At 42.4% G+C, this 15752-nt stretch overlaps 1 protein-coding gene across 1 annotated transcript in view; it reads left to right on the forward strand.

The window, feature by feature from the left end:
• The window catches only part of VSTM2L (V-set and transmembrane domain containing 2 like), a 99760-nt gene that overhangs the window by 79190 nt on the left and 4818 nt on the right, over positions 1–15752 (forward strand). The window contains exon 3 of the mRNA XM_077251617.1: positions 11901–11948. Within this exon, the coding sequence (XP_077107732.1) occupies positions 11901–11948 (48 nt within the window). The remainder of the gene's footprint in view (positions 1–11900; positions 11949–15752) is intronic.

A 15752-nucleotide genomic window follows, 5' to 3' on the forward strand; every position in this document is an offset into this window, starting at 1 on the left:
AGGAATGGTTTCTGCAGGGACAAGAGACTTCCTGTTGCTACACACAGCAGTGAAAATAGAATAATTAGCTGGATAGAAAGGTAAAATGAGCACTTGTAAGTGCACAGTGCTATGTAATATGATGACTGCAATATATTAAGGATAAAAGCTTTGATGGAAGTGCTTCTTTACCAATGGTAAGGAGGTGCTAGAAGTTCTTGTTACCAGCTATCATCAGGCTATGGACCACCATACAGGAACCATAGTAGTAATGAGACTCAGGTAGTATCACAAAAAAAAGTACATCTAGGTGCCTTATAGATGACCTCTTCTCTGATTCACATCATTCCCATCCCTTTTGCCTTCCTGTAGTACAGATGCCATGACGAGATTTTCATGCCCAGAGCTCATCTTAGTAGACTTCCCTCTTCTCCGTCTTCGGCAGCACTACCTGACACAGTGCCTTTAGAAAAAGAAGTATCATTATACTGCCCCATAAAAATAAATCTCCCATGCTGCACACCATAATAAATAATTGCCTCTAATTGTGCTTCATGCACAAAATGTGCCCCTCTTCATATATTTCCCCCATGCTACCCGTCTCCATAATGTCCCCAAACGCACTGCCCATTTTCATAATGTCCCCTCCACACTTCCCTTCTCCATAATGTCCCCATCATACTGCCCTCTACATATCTCCGATACACTGTCCCTCGCCATAATATCTCCCCCACACAGCTCTTCTCCATAATGTTCCTTCACACTGACTCTGTCCATAATGTCTCCCCCACATGCTCCTCCTCTCCATGATGTCCCTCCAAACTGCACCTTTCAGTAATATCTCCCACAAACTGTCTCTCTGCATAAAGTCCCCTCACTGTACACTATACTATGCCCCTTTTCACAATTGCCCCCTAATTTCCAAAATTGCCCCATGTCTCCTGTAGGTCCATAATGTCCCTGTTGCCCCATAATGTTTCCAGTTGTCCTATAATGTCCCCCATTGCTCCATAATGTCCTTCATTGACCCACAATGTTACCCATTGACCCATAATATCCACCATAGTATGCCCCATTGCTCTATAATGTCCCCTGGAAAGTAAAACCAAGCACAAAACAAACACATTTCATCTCTTGTACAGGCCTGTTGTCTTAAGGTACCTTCACACTGAACAACTTAACAACGATAACGATAGCGATCCGTGACGTTGCAGCATCCTGGATAGCGATATCGTTGTGTTTGACACGCAGCAGCGATCTGGATCCTGCTGTGATATCGTTGGTCGGAGCTAGAAGGCCAGCACCTTATTTCGTCGCTGGATCACCCGCTGACATCGCTGGATCGGTGTGTGTGACACCGATCCAGCGATGTCTTCACTGGTAACCAGGGTAAACATCAGGTTACTAAGCGCGGCCCTGCGCTTAGTAACCCGATGTTTACCCTGGTTACCCGGGGACTTCGTCATAGTTGGTCGCTGGAGAGCGGTCTGTGTGACAGCTCTCCAGCGACCACACAACGACGAAACAGCGACGCTGCAGCGATCGGCATCGTTGTCTATATCGCTGCTGCGTCGCTTAATGTGACAGTACCTTTATATCTCCTGGCAGCTCCATCTCAGGGAAAGTAAAACATTACATAGTTACTGTTAAAACTGTTAAAGTCAAAGGGCTATCTGTGTAATGCAGGTCAGGGTGGGCCTTCTGGAGAGAGAGATAATCTGTTCAACATTTTCTGACTATAAGATGAGGATTTTTAAAGAGAGAGACTCCCTCCATTAATTCGGATTTCACTAATAAGGTCGTTTTGTAAATTAGACAAACCCTTTAAAGAATTCAAAAGTGGCCAGTGTTTGCTTTTATTACCGCTGATCTGCCGATTATATTGTTTTTTTCTTTTTTAAATCCGCCACACGGTACCAGAGATATGAGCTTTTTAATTTAGTGAGCCTATTATGGTAATTTGTATGGTCTTAACCAAGTGGGCATCGTTCATAGGGTATATATGCAGAGCAGCCTGTAGACACCCCCTCCAGAGAACTTTCCGAGTTATGCCGCCTTGGAAGATCATAAAGATTAACATATTGGGAGCACTAAATAAAAAGGACCATATCTCTGGAACCGTATGGGATATTTAAGAAAATCAAAAAAATACAGTACAGACCAAAAGTTTGGACACACTTTCTCATTTAAAGATTTTTCTGTATTTTCATGACTATGGTAATTGTAAATATCCAAACAAAAAAGGTGTTAAACCGCACCCTTAATCGTCCAAGTCTTTCAAGATCAAGAGGCGCACGTTAAAGCCAGGGAGTCCATGAAAATTGTAAATTCACATGGAAGGCATCAAAACTATGGATTAACACATGTGGAGTTATATACTTAACAAAAAAGTGTGAAACAACTGAAAATATGTCTTATATTCTAGGTTCTTCAAAGTAGCCATCTTTTGCTTTGATGACTGCTTTGCACACTCTTGGCATTCTCTTGATGAGCTTCAAGAGGTAGTCACCGGAAATGGTTTTCACTTCACAGGTGTGCCCTGTCAGGTTTAATAAGTGGGATTTCTTGCCTTATAAATGGGGTTGGGACCATCAGTTGTGTTGTGCAGAAGCCTGGTGGATACACAGCTGATAGTCCTACTGAATAGACTGTTAGAATTTGTATTATGGCAAGAAAAAAGCAGCTAAGTAAAGAAAAACGAGTGGCCATCATTACTTTAAGAACTGAAGGTCAGTCAGTCCGAAAAATTGGGAAAACTTTGAAAGTGTCCCCAAGTGCAGTAGCAAAAACCATCAAGCGCTACAAAGAAACTGGCTCACATGAGGACCGCCCCAGGAAAGGAAGACCAAGAGTCACCTCTGCTTCTGAGGATATGTTTATCCGAGTCACCAGCCTCAGAAATTGCAGGTTAACAGCAGCTCAGATTAGAGACCAGGTCAATGCCACACAGAGTTCTAGCAGCAGACACATCTCTACAACAACTGTCAATTTTCAGCCATAGGGGCGGGGTTTTCGGGTGTTTGATTCACCCTTTCCTTACCCGCTGGCTGGATGCTGGCTGCAATATTGGATTGAAGTTCATTCTCTGTCCTCCATAGTACACGCCTGCGTAAGGCAAGATTGCCTTGTGCAGGCATGTACTACGGAGGACAGAGAATGAACTTCAATCCAATATTGCAGCCAGCATGCAGCCAGCAGGTAAGGAAAGGGTGAATCAAACACCCGAAAACCCCGCCCCTATGGCTGAAAATTGTTCCCTCCAAATTCAGGTGACAGAGTCCCTTTAAGAGGAGACTCTGTGCAGCAGGCCTTCATGGTAAAATAGATGCTAGGAAACCACTGCTAAGGACAGGCAACAAGCAGAAGAGACTTGTTTGGGCTAAAGAACACAAGGAATGGACATTAGACCAGTGGAAATCTGTGCTTTTATCTGATGAGTCCAAATTTGAGATCTTTGGTTCCAACCAACGTGTCTTTGAGCGACGCAGAAAAGGTGAACGGATGGACTCTACATGCCTGGTTCCCACCATGAAGCATGGAGGAAGAGGTGTGATGGTGTGGGGGTGCTTTGCTGGTGACACTGTTGGGGATTTATTCAAAATTGAAGGCATACTGAACCAGCATGAATGCATGGCTACCACAGCATCTTGCAGCTTCATGCTATTCCATCTTGTTTGCGTTTAGTTGGACCATCATTTCTTTTTCAACAGGACAATGACCCCAAACACACCTCCAGGCTGTGTAAGGGCTATTTGACCAAGAAGGAGAGTGATGGGGTGCTACGCCAGATGACCTGGCCTCCACAGTCACCAGACCTGAAACCAATCGAGATGGTTTGGGGTGAGCTGGACCGCAGAGTGAAGGCAAAAGGGCCAACAAGTGCTAAGCATCTCTGGGAACTCCTTCAAGATTGTTGGAAGACCATTCCCGGTGACTACCTCTTGAAGAGAGAATGCGAAGAGTGTGCAAAGCAGTCATCAAAGCAAAAGGTGGCTATTTTGAAGAACCTAGAATATAAGACATATTTTCAGTTGTTTCACACTTTTTTAAGTATATAATTCCACATGTGTTAATTCATAGTTTTGATGCCTTCAGTGTGAATTTACAATTTTCATAGTCATGAAAATACAGAAAAATCTTTAAATGAGAAGGTGTCCAAACTTTCGGTCTATACTTTAGGTAGTGCTCAGAGGGAATAAATTAAAAGCAAAAACTGGCCGTTTCTATCCTTAAGCATCAGCATGGCCGACACTTATTTACCCATTTTTGATTGAACTTAAAGGGGATATCCGCAACTTTTTTTTTTTTAAAAGCGCCTAAGCACTAACAGGCAGGTAGTTGCTACCTACCTGCCTGTTGTGCCTAGCGCCATTTTCAGTTGGCACAGAGCGGTCACACCTCACGTCAACTGTTGACAGGGCGGGACTACTGTTGTCATGTTGATTGACAGCCTAACTGGGGAAGATGACTGTCAATCAGCATGACACCATTAGTCCCGACCTGTCAAGAGGAAGAGAAACTGCTGCTCTGTTGACAGGGAGCAGCTGAATCTCAGACAGGAGCCGTCAATGACTGGTGCCGGGTATCAGACTGGTAGTTGCCTCTGATATCAACTGCGTGCCCTTTTTTAAGTCCTGGATATCCTCTTTAACATGCTTGAGGTTGCTCAGCCATAATAACAATATGTGCCTGATTGAAGTGAATTAATGACGTATTGTTTTACCTCTTAGGGCTGTCCCCTTTAAACCATATGAGGGAGATATTGGAAAGTGCGGCGTGTATGTACGGTGACTGCTAATATTCGGCATATTCCTCACATAAGCGCCCACTCACACTGAAATTGGCTCAGAGCCAGTCCATGGTATAAGATCCTATTTCTCAAAGAGATTACACAGCTTTAGAATAAAAATATGGAAGACATTGAGAAAAATGTGCAGAAACAAGACTTATTGTGATATTTTATCTGGAGGCTTGGAGAAGACAATGCTGCGGAATTATATTGTCTTCTATCTACGTTATTGTGGATGGATGAGAAATTGATGTAATATATAATGTTGTATATCCACTAAAATCCTTCATGAAAGGAGTTGTCTCATTAATTATGTGTATTCAGGAGCATACTGTTTCCCCTGCCTTCATTGCTACATGATTGCCGGGGACCTGTGTGCTCCCGATGATTGATAATTTGGGCCAATGAAAGGGACATGTTGTTGGCCAGAACTGTGCGTTCTTTGATGCTGTAAGCAGAGGCAGCGTTGCCCCCGCAGCATTGGAGGAGCACAGTGGCACTGAAGCTTGCTGGATCCATCTAGCTGTAAAGAAAGGAGCTTGTAAAAGCTGTGCTCCTTGCCCAGGAAGCAGGCCACCTCTGATAGACTGCAGGGGTTGGACATAACCTAGGCAACAAACTATAAACCATAAAATGAAAAATTCCTCCGTTATTTGGAATGGAGAGGATCTTTAATACCAGGCAAGATGCTTTTTTTTCAAACACTTTAGAACTAACCATTTTAGAAGATGATACAACCGCTTTATTCCTAGTTTAAAAAAAATAAAATAAAATTTAAAACGCCCTATTAGGACATTATGAGGTAATAGACGAGAGCCTCTCAATTACAAAGTGTCTGTGTCTGGAGGACCTGAGTAGTTCATATGTTATATTAAAGGGAGTGTTATCAGAAATGACCCATTGTTTAAATCTAGTGTTTTTGTTATTTTTTTTTTTTTTACTTTTTTCAATTTTTCATGTAATATTTTAATGTTAAGTAAAAACTAAATCAGAAATTTGGCAATTTTCACACTGCCCACCGGGCCTTATCCTAGACTTATACTTCCTTTTCTGCTCAGAAGATTTTTCAGCAGCCTCATTATCATCACAGAAAGGATTACAAGGGAAGGTCACACTAAATCTATACACAGAAGACAACAGCCATCACTCCTAATTGGTTATGTCACTGTTCACCCCCCCCCCCCTTTTCACAATGATTTTTGCCCAGATTATGTTCAGATAGCACTTCTATACAAACAAATATGATCTGATTCAGTCTATTGAAGCTAAATCCTTGTGAACTAAAGGAAGTAAAAGTCTAATATTAGGCTTAGTGGCCATAGCGAAAATTGCAAATTTTTTTTAAATATCAAGTGATAATGGAAAATAAAAAAAAGAACAAAAAAAAATACATATAATATAAAAACCTGTTTTAAATAGAAGAGAACTTTCTGTGGACACATTCTCTTTAATATCCATTGATTTTATTAGGAACAATGTATCACTTTATTTCACCAATGGTGGTCATGTAGGATAATTAGGCACTTGATGCTGGATTCTGCCAGAATTTACATCTGATCGCTAGACACCCTTTGTTCATTTTATGATCAGGAAACCGTCCAGCAAATAGAGTTGTCTGTTAGTACATTTAGGAGGACCTTTTTCACTAGTTTTTTTCATTTCAGGTGAGTGCCTCCTCCATTTGGTGCTATTCCACTGATTCTGGGGTCCTTTTCTCTTCTAAGCCCCTCAATTCCAAAGTTATGCCACCTGGTAATAATGGTGCAAATTTTCCCTTCAAGTTGGGCGTGTACCATGCAACTTCTTCGTGGGAGGGGCTGTGTTTTGATTGGCCAGTGTCTTCAGAGGCGAAAAACAAAGGCCTACAGAGAAGTGCTATGGTACACCGTCTAGTTGGCTGAAAGGAATATACTATTATTACAGGGGGTATAACTTTGGAAAGGGCGCAGAAAATGAAGAAAAACTATTTGAGAATCAGTGGAGAAGCGCCATTCAGAGGAGTTACTCCAGTTTAAATGAAAAATATACCGTGAAGGGTTCTCTTTAAAGATTTAGTACTTTGTAGTAAAATGTGTCAGTCACAAATGTTTCAGCATGTATTATAGGGGTATACATTTTGAATAGTGTAATTATTCATCAAGGGTTTTTTGCAACTAATTTTCCTTGTCATATATAGGTCCATGCTGGGACTTACTGTAAAGGAAAACTAGAAATAGGCCCGATGCTGTGGCATCAGGAGTGCAGTGAAATGAACATCTGTGTATCCTACTGGTGCTAACAGGACATGTGTCACACCATCACATCAGCTGCTAGCGGTATTCAACTATGGCGCCAATACCGCTAGCAGCTGATTGGTCGCCAGCCTTGGCGGGGGATTTGAATCCCGCGTGGCACGCTCATTGGCTCAGCCGGCGGGGTGGGGGATTTGAATCCCACGTCGCTCATTGGCTGAGCCGACCCTGGCCGCTCGGCTTTGGCGGAGGATTCAAATCCCGCGCGGCACCGCTCATTGGCTCAGCCGGCGGGGGATTTTAATCCCGCGCCGCTCATTGGCTCAGCCGGCGGGCGGCTCAGCCAATGAGCGGTGCCGCTCGGCTTTGGAGGGGGATTTGAATCTCCTGCAAAACCAAAGCCGGCCGCCGACTCAGCCAGTGAGCGGTGCTGCGCGGCTTGGCGGGGGATTCAAATCCCGATTGGCAACGCTCATTGGCTCAGCCGGCGGGGCAGGGGATTTGAATCCCGCGCCGCTCATTGGCCGAGCGGTGCTGCACGGCTTGGCAGGGGATATGAATCCCGGCAGCCATATCAGAATACCCATAACTTGGGTGTTCCAATATGGCGGTCGGCGTAGTTCCGATGCGAGCAGTCGCTGATCTCCTGACAGAATAGTGGTGCCACTTTTGTCACTTGTGGAGGCGCAGTTCGTGGCCTTCTGGCTGCGGTGGATTGTGGGATAGCGACACAATCACCGGAAGCTGTGACAGAGCCGATTGGCAATTATATATTGGATAGTATCCTGAATAGTATAACTTCCCTTCAGGATTTTACTGGATATGGTCACTACCATTAGAAATCCGAGGAAAAAAATCATCAATATAAATGTCCTCTTAGCAATAAATTTTGACATTCTATGCAAGCAGTAATTAGATATTGAGATGAATGTAGATAAGCTCAGCCACAGATGATAAGTACTTTGTAATATTGTGACCTTGAATGTGCGCTGTTTTGCTGCGATGCTGTGTTGATATATTATGTATATATACACACACACACACACACACACACACACACGCGTTTTATTCAGTTCTGCATGGGCAATCTACTGAAAATCATTTATCTTGCACTGTGATTTTACTTATGTACATTGTATGGCACTTAGAGGTAAAACTTTAAGCTCCTAGCTCACAATTGTATCCTTATAAAGATAAAGGGGCCTTTACTATTTAACTATTTAATTCCCATTAGATCAGCCTCAGAAGACCCTTTAAAAAATAGGGTTAGATTGAAAGTGTATTAGGTCGTATCTCAGCTGTTTTAGGTGTGTAAGGCCGGCGTCACACTTGGCGTAAGACAATACGCCACGTATTATACGGCGGTAATACGGAGAAATGTTCCCAAAATATTGATCCGTAGGCAGGGTGTGTCAGCGTATTTTGCGCATGGCATCCTCCGTATGTAATCCGTATGGCATCCGTACTGCGAGATTTTCGCGCAGGCTTGCAAAACCGACATCTAATGGATTTATGTGCTCAAATGTTCATTAAAACATATATACAGTATATATATATATACCGTATATATATATATGTAATTGAGACACATATATATATATTCTGTATTTAGATTTCATTCAGCGCGATATCTGTGAAAAGTCGGTAATTCAATTGCCGGCTTTTCATTTCTCCTTCACAAACCCGACAGGATATGAGACATGGTTTACATACAGTAAACCATCTCATATCCCCATTTTTTTTTGCATATTCCACACTACTAATGTTAGTAGTGTGTATGTGCAAAATTTCAGCGCTGTAGCTGCTAAAATAAAGGGTTAAATGGCGGAAAAAATTGGCGTGGGCTCCCGCGCAATTTTCTCCGCCAGAGTGGTAAAGCCAGTGACTGAGGGCAGATATTAATAGCCAGGAGAGGGTCCATGGTTATTGGCCCCCCCGTGGCTAAAAACATCTGCCCCCAGCCACCCCAGAAAAGGCACATCTGGAAGATGCGCCTATTCTGGCACTTGGCCACTCTCTTCCCACTCCCTGTAGCGGTGGGATATGGGGTAATGAAGGGTTAATGTCACCTTGCTATTGTAAGGTGACATTAAGCCAGATTAATAATGGAGAGGCGTCAATTATGACACCTATCCATTATTAATCCAATTGCATGAAAGGGTTAAAAAACACACACACACATGATTTAAAAGTATTTTAATGAAATAAACACAGCGGTTGTTTTAATAATTTATTGCCACGGGGGGGCCAATAACCATGGACCCTCTCCTGGCTATTAATATCTGCCCTCGGTCACTGGCTTTACCATTCTGGCGGAGAAAATTGCGCGGGAGCCCCGCCAATTTTTTCCGCCATTTAACCCTTTATTTTAGCAGCTACAGCGCTGAAATTTTGCACATACACACTACTAACATTAGTAATGTGGAATATGCAAAAAAAATGGTGATATGATATGGTTTACTGTATGTAAACCATGTCTCATATCCTGTCGGGTTTGTACAGGAGAAATGAAAAGCCAGCAATTGAATTACCGACTTTTCACTAACACCGCTGCGTATTTCTCGCAAGTCACACTGCTGGTCCGTGTGGAACCCGTATTTTTCTCGCCCCATAGACTTTCATTGGCGATTTTTTTTGCGCAATACGCTGACAAACGCAGCATGCTGCGATTTTGTACGGCCGTAGAAAGCCGTATATTACGGATCCGTAATATACGGCTGATAGGAGCAGGGCCATTGAGAATAATTGTGCCGTATGTTATGCGAGTTTTACGGACGTAGTTTCTGCGCTCTTACGTCCGTAAAACACGCATGTGTGACCCCGGCCTAATACTTACATCACTCTATATAACAAGCAAAAAAGGAATGTACTACCTACAGTGGGGAAAATAAGTATTTGATACACTGCCAATTTTTCCATGTTTTCACACCTATAAAGAACAGAGAGGTCTGTAATTTTTATCGTAGGTACACTTCAACTGTGAGAGACAGAATTTAAAAATAAAAAAAACAGAAAAACACATTGTATGATTTTTACATAATTAAATTGAATTTTATTGCATGAATTAAGTATTTGATCACCTACCAACCCGCAAGAATTCTGTCTCTCACAGACCTGTTAGTTTTTCTTTATGAAGCCCTCCTACTCTGCGCTCATTACCTGTATTAATTGCACCTGTTTGAATTTGTTACCTGTACAAAAGACACCTGTCCACACAATCAATCACACTCCAACCTCTCCACCATGACCAAACAAAAGAGCTGTCTAAGGACAACAGGGACAAAATTGTAGACCTGCACAATGCTGGGATGGGCTACAGGACAAGAGGCAAGCAACTTGGTGAGAAGGCAACAATTGTTGGTACAATTATTAGAAAATGAAAGAAACACAAGAAGACTGTCAATCTTCCTCGATCTGGGGCTCCATGCAAGATTTCATCTCGTCAGGTAAGGATGATTCTGAGAAAGGTCAGGAATCAGCCCAGAACTACACGGGAGGACCTGGTCAAAGTCCTGAAGAGAGCTGGGACCACAATCTCAATCATTACCGTTAGTTACACACTACACCGTCATGGATTAAAATCCTGCAGTAAATGCAAGGTCCCCCTACTCATGCCAGCACATGTCCAGGCCTTTTGAAATTAGCTAATTACTATGTAGAGGATCCAGAGGAGGCATGGAAGAAGGTCATATGGTCAGATGAGACAAATATAATTTTTTGGTATTAACACCACTCGCAGTGTTTTGAGGAAGAAGGATGAGTACAACACCCAAATCACCATCCCAACCATGAAGCATGGTGGGAAAACATCATACTAAGGAGGTTCTTTTCTACAAAGGGAACAGGAGAAATGCACCGTATTGAAGGGAGAATGGATGGGATCATGTATCGCAAGATTTTGGCCAACAACCTCCTTCCATCAGTAAGAGCATTGAAGATTGGTCACGGCTGGGTATTCCTTCATGACAGTGGCCAAAAACACACAGCCATGGCAACTAAGAAGCATTTCAAGAATGGAGAGGTCTGTAATTTTTATCATAGGTACACTTCAACTGTGAGACTCAGAATCTTAAAATAAAATCCAGAAAATCACATTGTATGATTTTTACATAATTAATTTGAATTTTATTACATGAAATACATATTTGAAACAGTAGAAAAACAGAACTTAACATTTGGTACAGAAACCTTTGCTTGCAATTATAGAGGTCAGACTTTTCCTGTTGTTCTTGACCAAGTTTGCATGGATTTTGGCCCATTCCTCCATACAGATATTCTCCACATCTTTCAGTTTTTGTGACTGTCACTGGGCAACATTAAGTTTCAGCTCCCGCCAAAGATATTTTCTATTGGGCTCCGGTCTGGAGACTGGCTAGACCACTCCAGGATCTTTATAGGTGGGAAAACTTGCAAAATCGGTAGTATATCAAATACTTATTTCCCCCACTGTATGTAATGGCAAAACTAACCCCTCTGACCCTAGTCCCTATAATGACCAAATTGTAATTTCCACCCTTATGGGGCTATGCAGGAGCCTCAATAACCGAGTGTAGATCTGAACCCTCATAGGATTGGTTTTAGGACCATAATATGTGGCATATTTATCAGCTGTGATCCCTGTGGATCCAGGGCTGGTCACTCCGGAGCTTTGCGTTGGGACAGGAATTGATGACATTCCTATTCTTTGGTCACCAAATTGGTCGAATTGGTGATGTGACTGAAACAGGACATAATATTGCCAACTGAAAGGACAGCCATATACTGTACAGCTTCCCTGTGGTATTAGATTGCTTCATTACTATAAGCTATAGCAGAGAATTAGGGTGCTGGTGGTAAAGGAGAGATAGGACTTCTTATTGACATTGCTTTATCTAACTTAATTTATTAATTTTATCTTGCAGTTAAAATCTCTACCGGGGACTCCGGAGAAAGGCGCCACTAAGATAAGTGTGAGTGTCACATAAAAAAGACAGTTTGCTTTACATGTAGTAATTAACTTAGAATATAATTAATAAAGTATTATACAGAAGCAATCTTGAATGTGGGCTGTGACTAGTGAAGGAGGTTGAGCTGCAGTACCAGAGACAACTGATAAACAAGAGGGGAGCTGTTTCTGGAAATACAAGCCTATTCGCAGAAGAGAAAGCGCACATTTGTGGTACTCACCTATTTAGGGTTATATACGGTACTTGTCAGGATCTACATAAGCACTCTTCTTCATAGTCAGCAGAGGAACTCTTCTCCATCTATGGCCATGACTTTGTGGGCAGCCAATTGTCTTCCCACTTTGGCATCTTTTATTGCTGTGGTTTTTCACCCTACCACTATCTTTATATTAAATATTTGCTCTGCCCATTTGAGCCACAAGGCATCCCCACACCTATGCATTTCCGTACTTTCAGGTACTAATTCACATGTGACCCCCAAACAATTTTGGCCTCTGTAGGCCATACTTCTCCATCGCCATGTCAGCCTGGTCACACAGGCAACTATGTATATCTATACCAGAAGCCATCAGAACCTGTACAATAAAAACAAATAGTTTTAAAACCAAACAACAAAAGCAAGCCCCACAAGAAGACTTTTGGTGAGCGGGATAAAAACAAGGTAGGTACATTGACGAAAACCTTGTACCAGACTAAAATACAGTCCTCCCACCTTACATCTACTTCACGTTGCTACTGGTGTATCTACAATGAATCACTGAACTGGGAGAGTGTCACAAGGGCGCTCTTTTTATTCTGTGAATTGGATTCTTGAACTCTATCAGTATGTTCTTTATGGCTGAGAACCTCCAAGTACACCCTACTACTACAAACGGTGGAAAAAGCACGGTACACCCCCTTAAGGTATAGTAATGAATTTACCTTCACTCAGTGTTCAATAAACACATATAGTGTTAGTCCGTCATAGTAAGGTGATTTTTCCCCTTTTCAAACGTTTTACCATAAATCCCCATCGGTCCTTCTCTCTACTGCCCATACTTGGCCTTTTGCCCTCAAGCATCTTGAAGAACACTAATGGGGATCTAGCTTGCACGGCAGGAGCAGAACATTAATTTGATTTACACTGCTTTTCTTCCGGAAGGGGTAAGCTTTACATTTCACAGAATGGCAAATACCAGGAGCAGATCAATTTGGAAGGAAAGCTAATTAGCCGCAGAGATTTTTCTATTGATCTTGTTCTGTAGGGGAGAGAGAGCTGTACTTGGCAGGGATGGGAGAGTTCGACTGAAGTGTTGTCTCATTGGGGGAATATATACATTCATTTAGAAAGTAGCATTAAGGAGGCGTAGGCTAACAAAACAACGAGAAGTGTGGGGATTTAAGATGGTTTGTTATATATTCCCCTACCTTTAGGATTGTTCTGTTACTGTAGTTTACTGTCCACATTTATATGATCACACTATTGCCTATTTATTAGTGGATATTATGGACTATTATTGCACTTGGGGGGGGTTGGTAAGGGAAGACCCATAGTAGCTGATGTGCAGTGGGTACGGAAAGTATTCAGACCCCTTTAATTTTTTTACTCTTTGTTTCATTGCAGCGATTTGGTAAATTCAAAAAAGTTCATTTTTTTTACATTAATGTACACTCTCCACCCCATCTTGACTGAAAAAACAGAAATGTAGAAATTTTTGCTAATTTTATAAAAAATAAAAACTGAAATATCACATGGTCATAAGTATTCAGACCCTTTGCTCAGAAACTCATATTTAAGTCACATGCTGTCCTTTTCCTTGTGATCCTCCTTGAGATGGTTCTACTCCTTCATTGGAGTCCAGCTGTGCTTAATTAAACAGATAGGACTTGATTTGGAAAGGCACACACCTCTCTATATAAGACCTCACAGCTCACAGTGCATGTCAGACCAAATGAGAATCATGAGGTCAAAGGAACTGGCCAAGGAGCTCAGAGACAGAATTGTGGCAAGGCAGAGATCTGGTCAAGGTTACAACAGAATGTCTGCAGTACTCAAGGTTCGTAAGAGCACAGCAGCCTCCATAATCCTTAAATGGAAGAAATTTGGGACCACCATAAGTCTTAGGCTGTGTTTTCATGGTCCGGAAAGGCAGCGCTTTGGACGCAGCGGACACCCGCTCCAGCCAAAGCACTGCCAGCTTTTGTACGTGCCGTGATTCTGCATGTGTTCATTGAACACATGCGGAATCACCGCATCCTATACATGGGATGGTGCTATTTATCTTGCGGAGACTGAGCATATCCGCAAGATAAATGGACATGCTGCGGTATATAAAGACGCGCCGCATGTGCCTATACGCAGGTTTGCCACTTGTGTCTTTGTACGCATATTGTAAATGGGATTTAATAAAATCTCCTCCACTATGCTGTAATTTCTGGACGCTGCAGATTAGACGCTGCGGCTGTAAGCAGCGATCATTCCGCAGCAAATACGCAATGTGAATACATACCATTAGACCTGGCCGTCCAGCCAAACTGAGCAATCATGGGAGAAGAGCCTTGGTGAGAGGTAAAGAAGAACCCCAAGATCACTGTGGCTGAGCTCCAGAGATACAGTAGGGAGATGGGAGAAAGTTCCACAAAGTCATCTATCACTGCAGCCCTCCACCAGTTGGGCCTTTATGGCAGAGTGGCCCGACGGAAGCCTCTCCTCAGTGCAAGACATATGAAAGCCCACATAGAGTTTGCTAAAAAACACATGAAGGACTCCCAAACTATGAGAAATAAAATTCTCTGATCTGATGAGGCGAAGATACACCTTTTTGGTGATAATTCTAAGCGGTATGTGTGGAGAAAACCAGGCACTGCTCATCACCTGCCCAATACAATCCCAACAGTGAAACATGGTGGTGGCAGCATCATGCTGTGGGGTGTTTTTCAGCTGCAGGGACGGGACGACTGATTGTCATTGAAGGATATATGAATGCGGCCAAGCACAGAGATATCCTGGATGAAAACCTCTTCCAGAGTGCTCTGGCTGAAGGTTCACTTTCCAACAAAACAATGACCATAAGCACACAGCTAAAATAACAAAGGAGTGGCTTCAGAACAACTCTGTGACCATTCTTGACTGGCCCAGCCAAAGCCCTGACCTAAACCCAATTGAGCGTCTCTGGAGAGACCTGAAATTGGCTGTCCACCATCGTTCACCATCCAACCTGATGGAACTGGAGAGGATCCGCAAGGAAGAATGGCAGAGGATCCCCAAATCCAGGTGTGGAAAACTTTTTGCATCATTCCCAAGAAGACTCATGGCTGTACTAGCTCAAAAGGGTGCTTCTACTCAATATCGAGCAAAGGGTCCGAATACTTACGAACATGTGATATTTCAGTTTTTCTTTTTTATTAAATTTGCAAAAATTTCTACATTTCTGTTTTTTTTTTTCAGTCAAGATGGGGGTGCAAAGTGTACATTAATGTTAAAGAAATTAACTTTTTTGAAATTACCAAATGGCTGCAATGAAACAAAGAGTGCAAAATTTAAAGGGATCCGAATAGTTTCCGTACCCATTGTAAGTGGACTGGTTATTGCAGATTTAGGCTACACATATTGCACAGACTGGAAATCCGGATGGCACAATGGGAAATCAGATGAAATGACTATTCATGTAGTTTCGTTCTAACCTGTGACACAACTATTACAAAAAAAAAGTTGAGTTTTTGGCACATGACTTTAACCCCATGGATTTTCGTGTAAGTGTTGTGCAGCAGCATGCTGTTTGTTTACAGCTAAATTGCAGGTCTAAAATAGTCACATGCTTTTTTTTC

The sequence above is a fragment of the Ranitomeya variabilis genome, chromosome 4 (assembly GCF_051348905.1).
Source record: "Ranitomeya variabilis isolate aRanVar5 chromosome 4, aRanVar5.hap1, whole genome shotgun sequence".
NCBI classification, from domain to species: Eukaryota; Metazoa; Chordata; class Amphibia; order Anura; family Dendrobatidae; genus Ranitomeya; species Ranitomeya variabilis.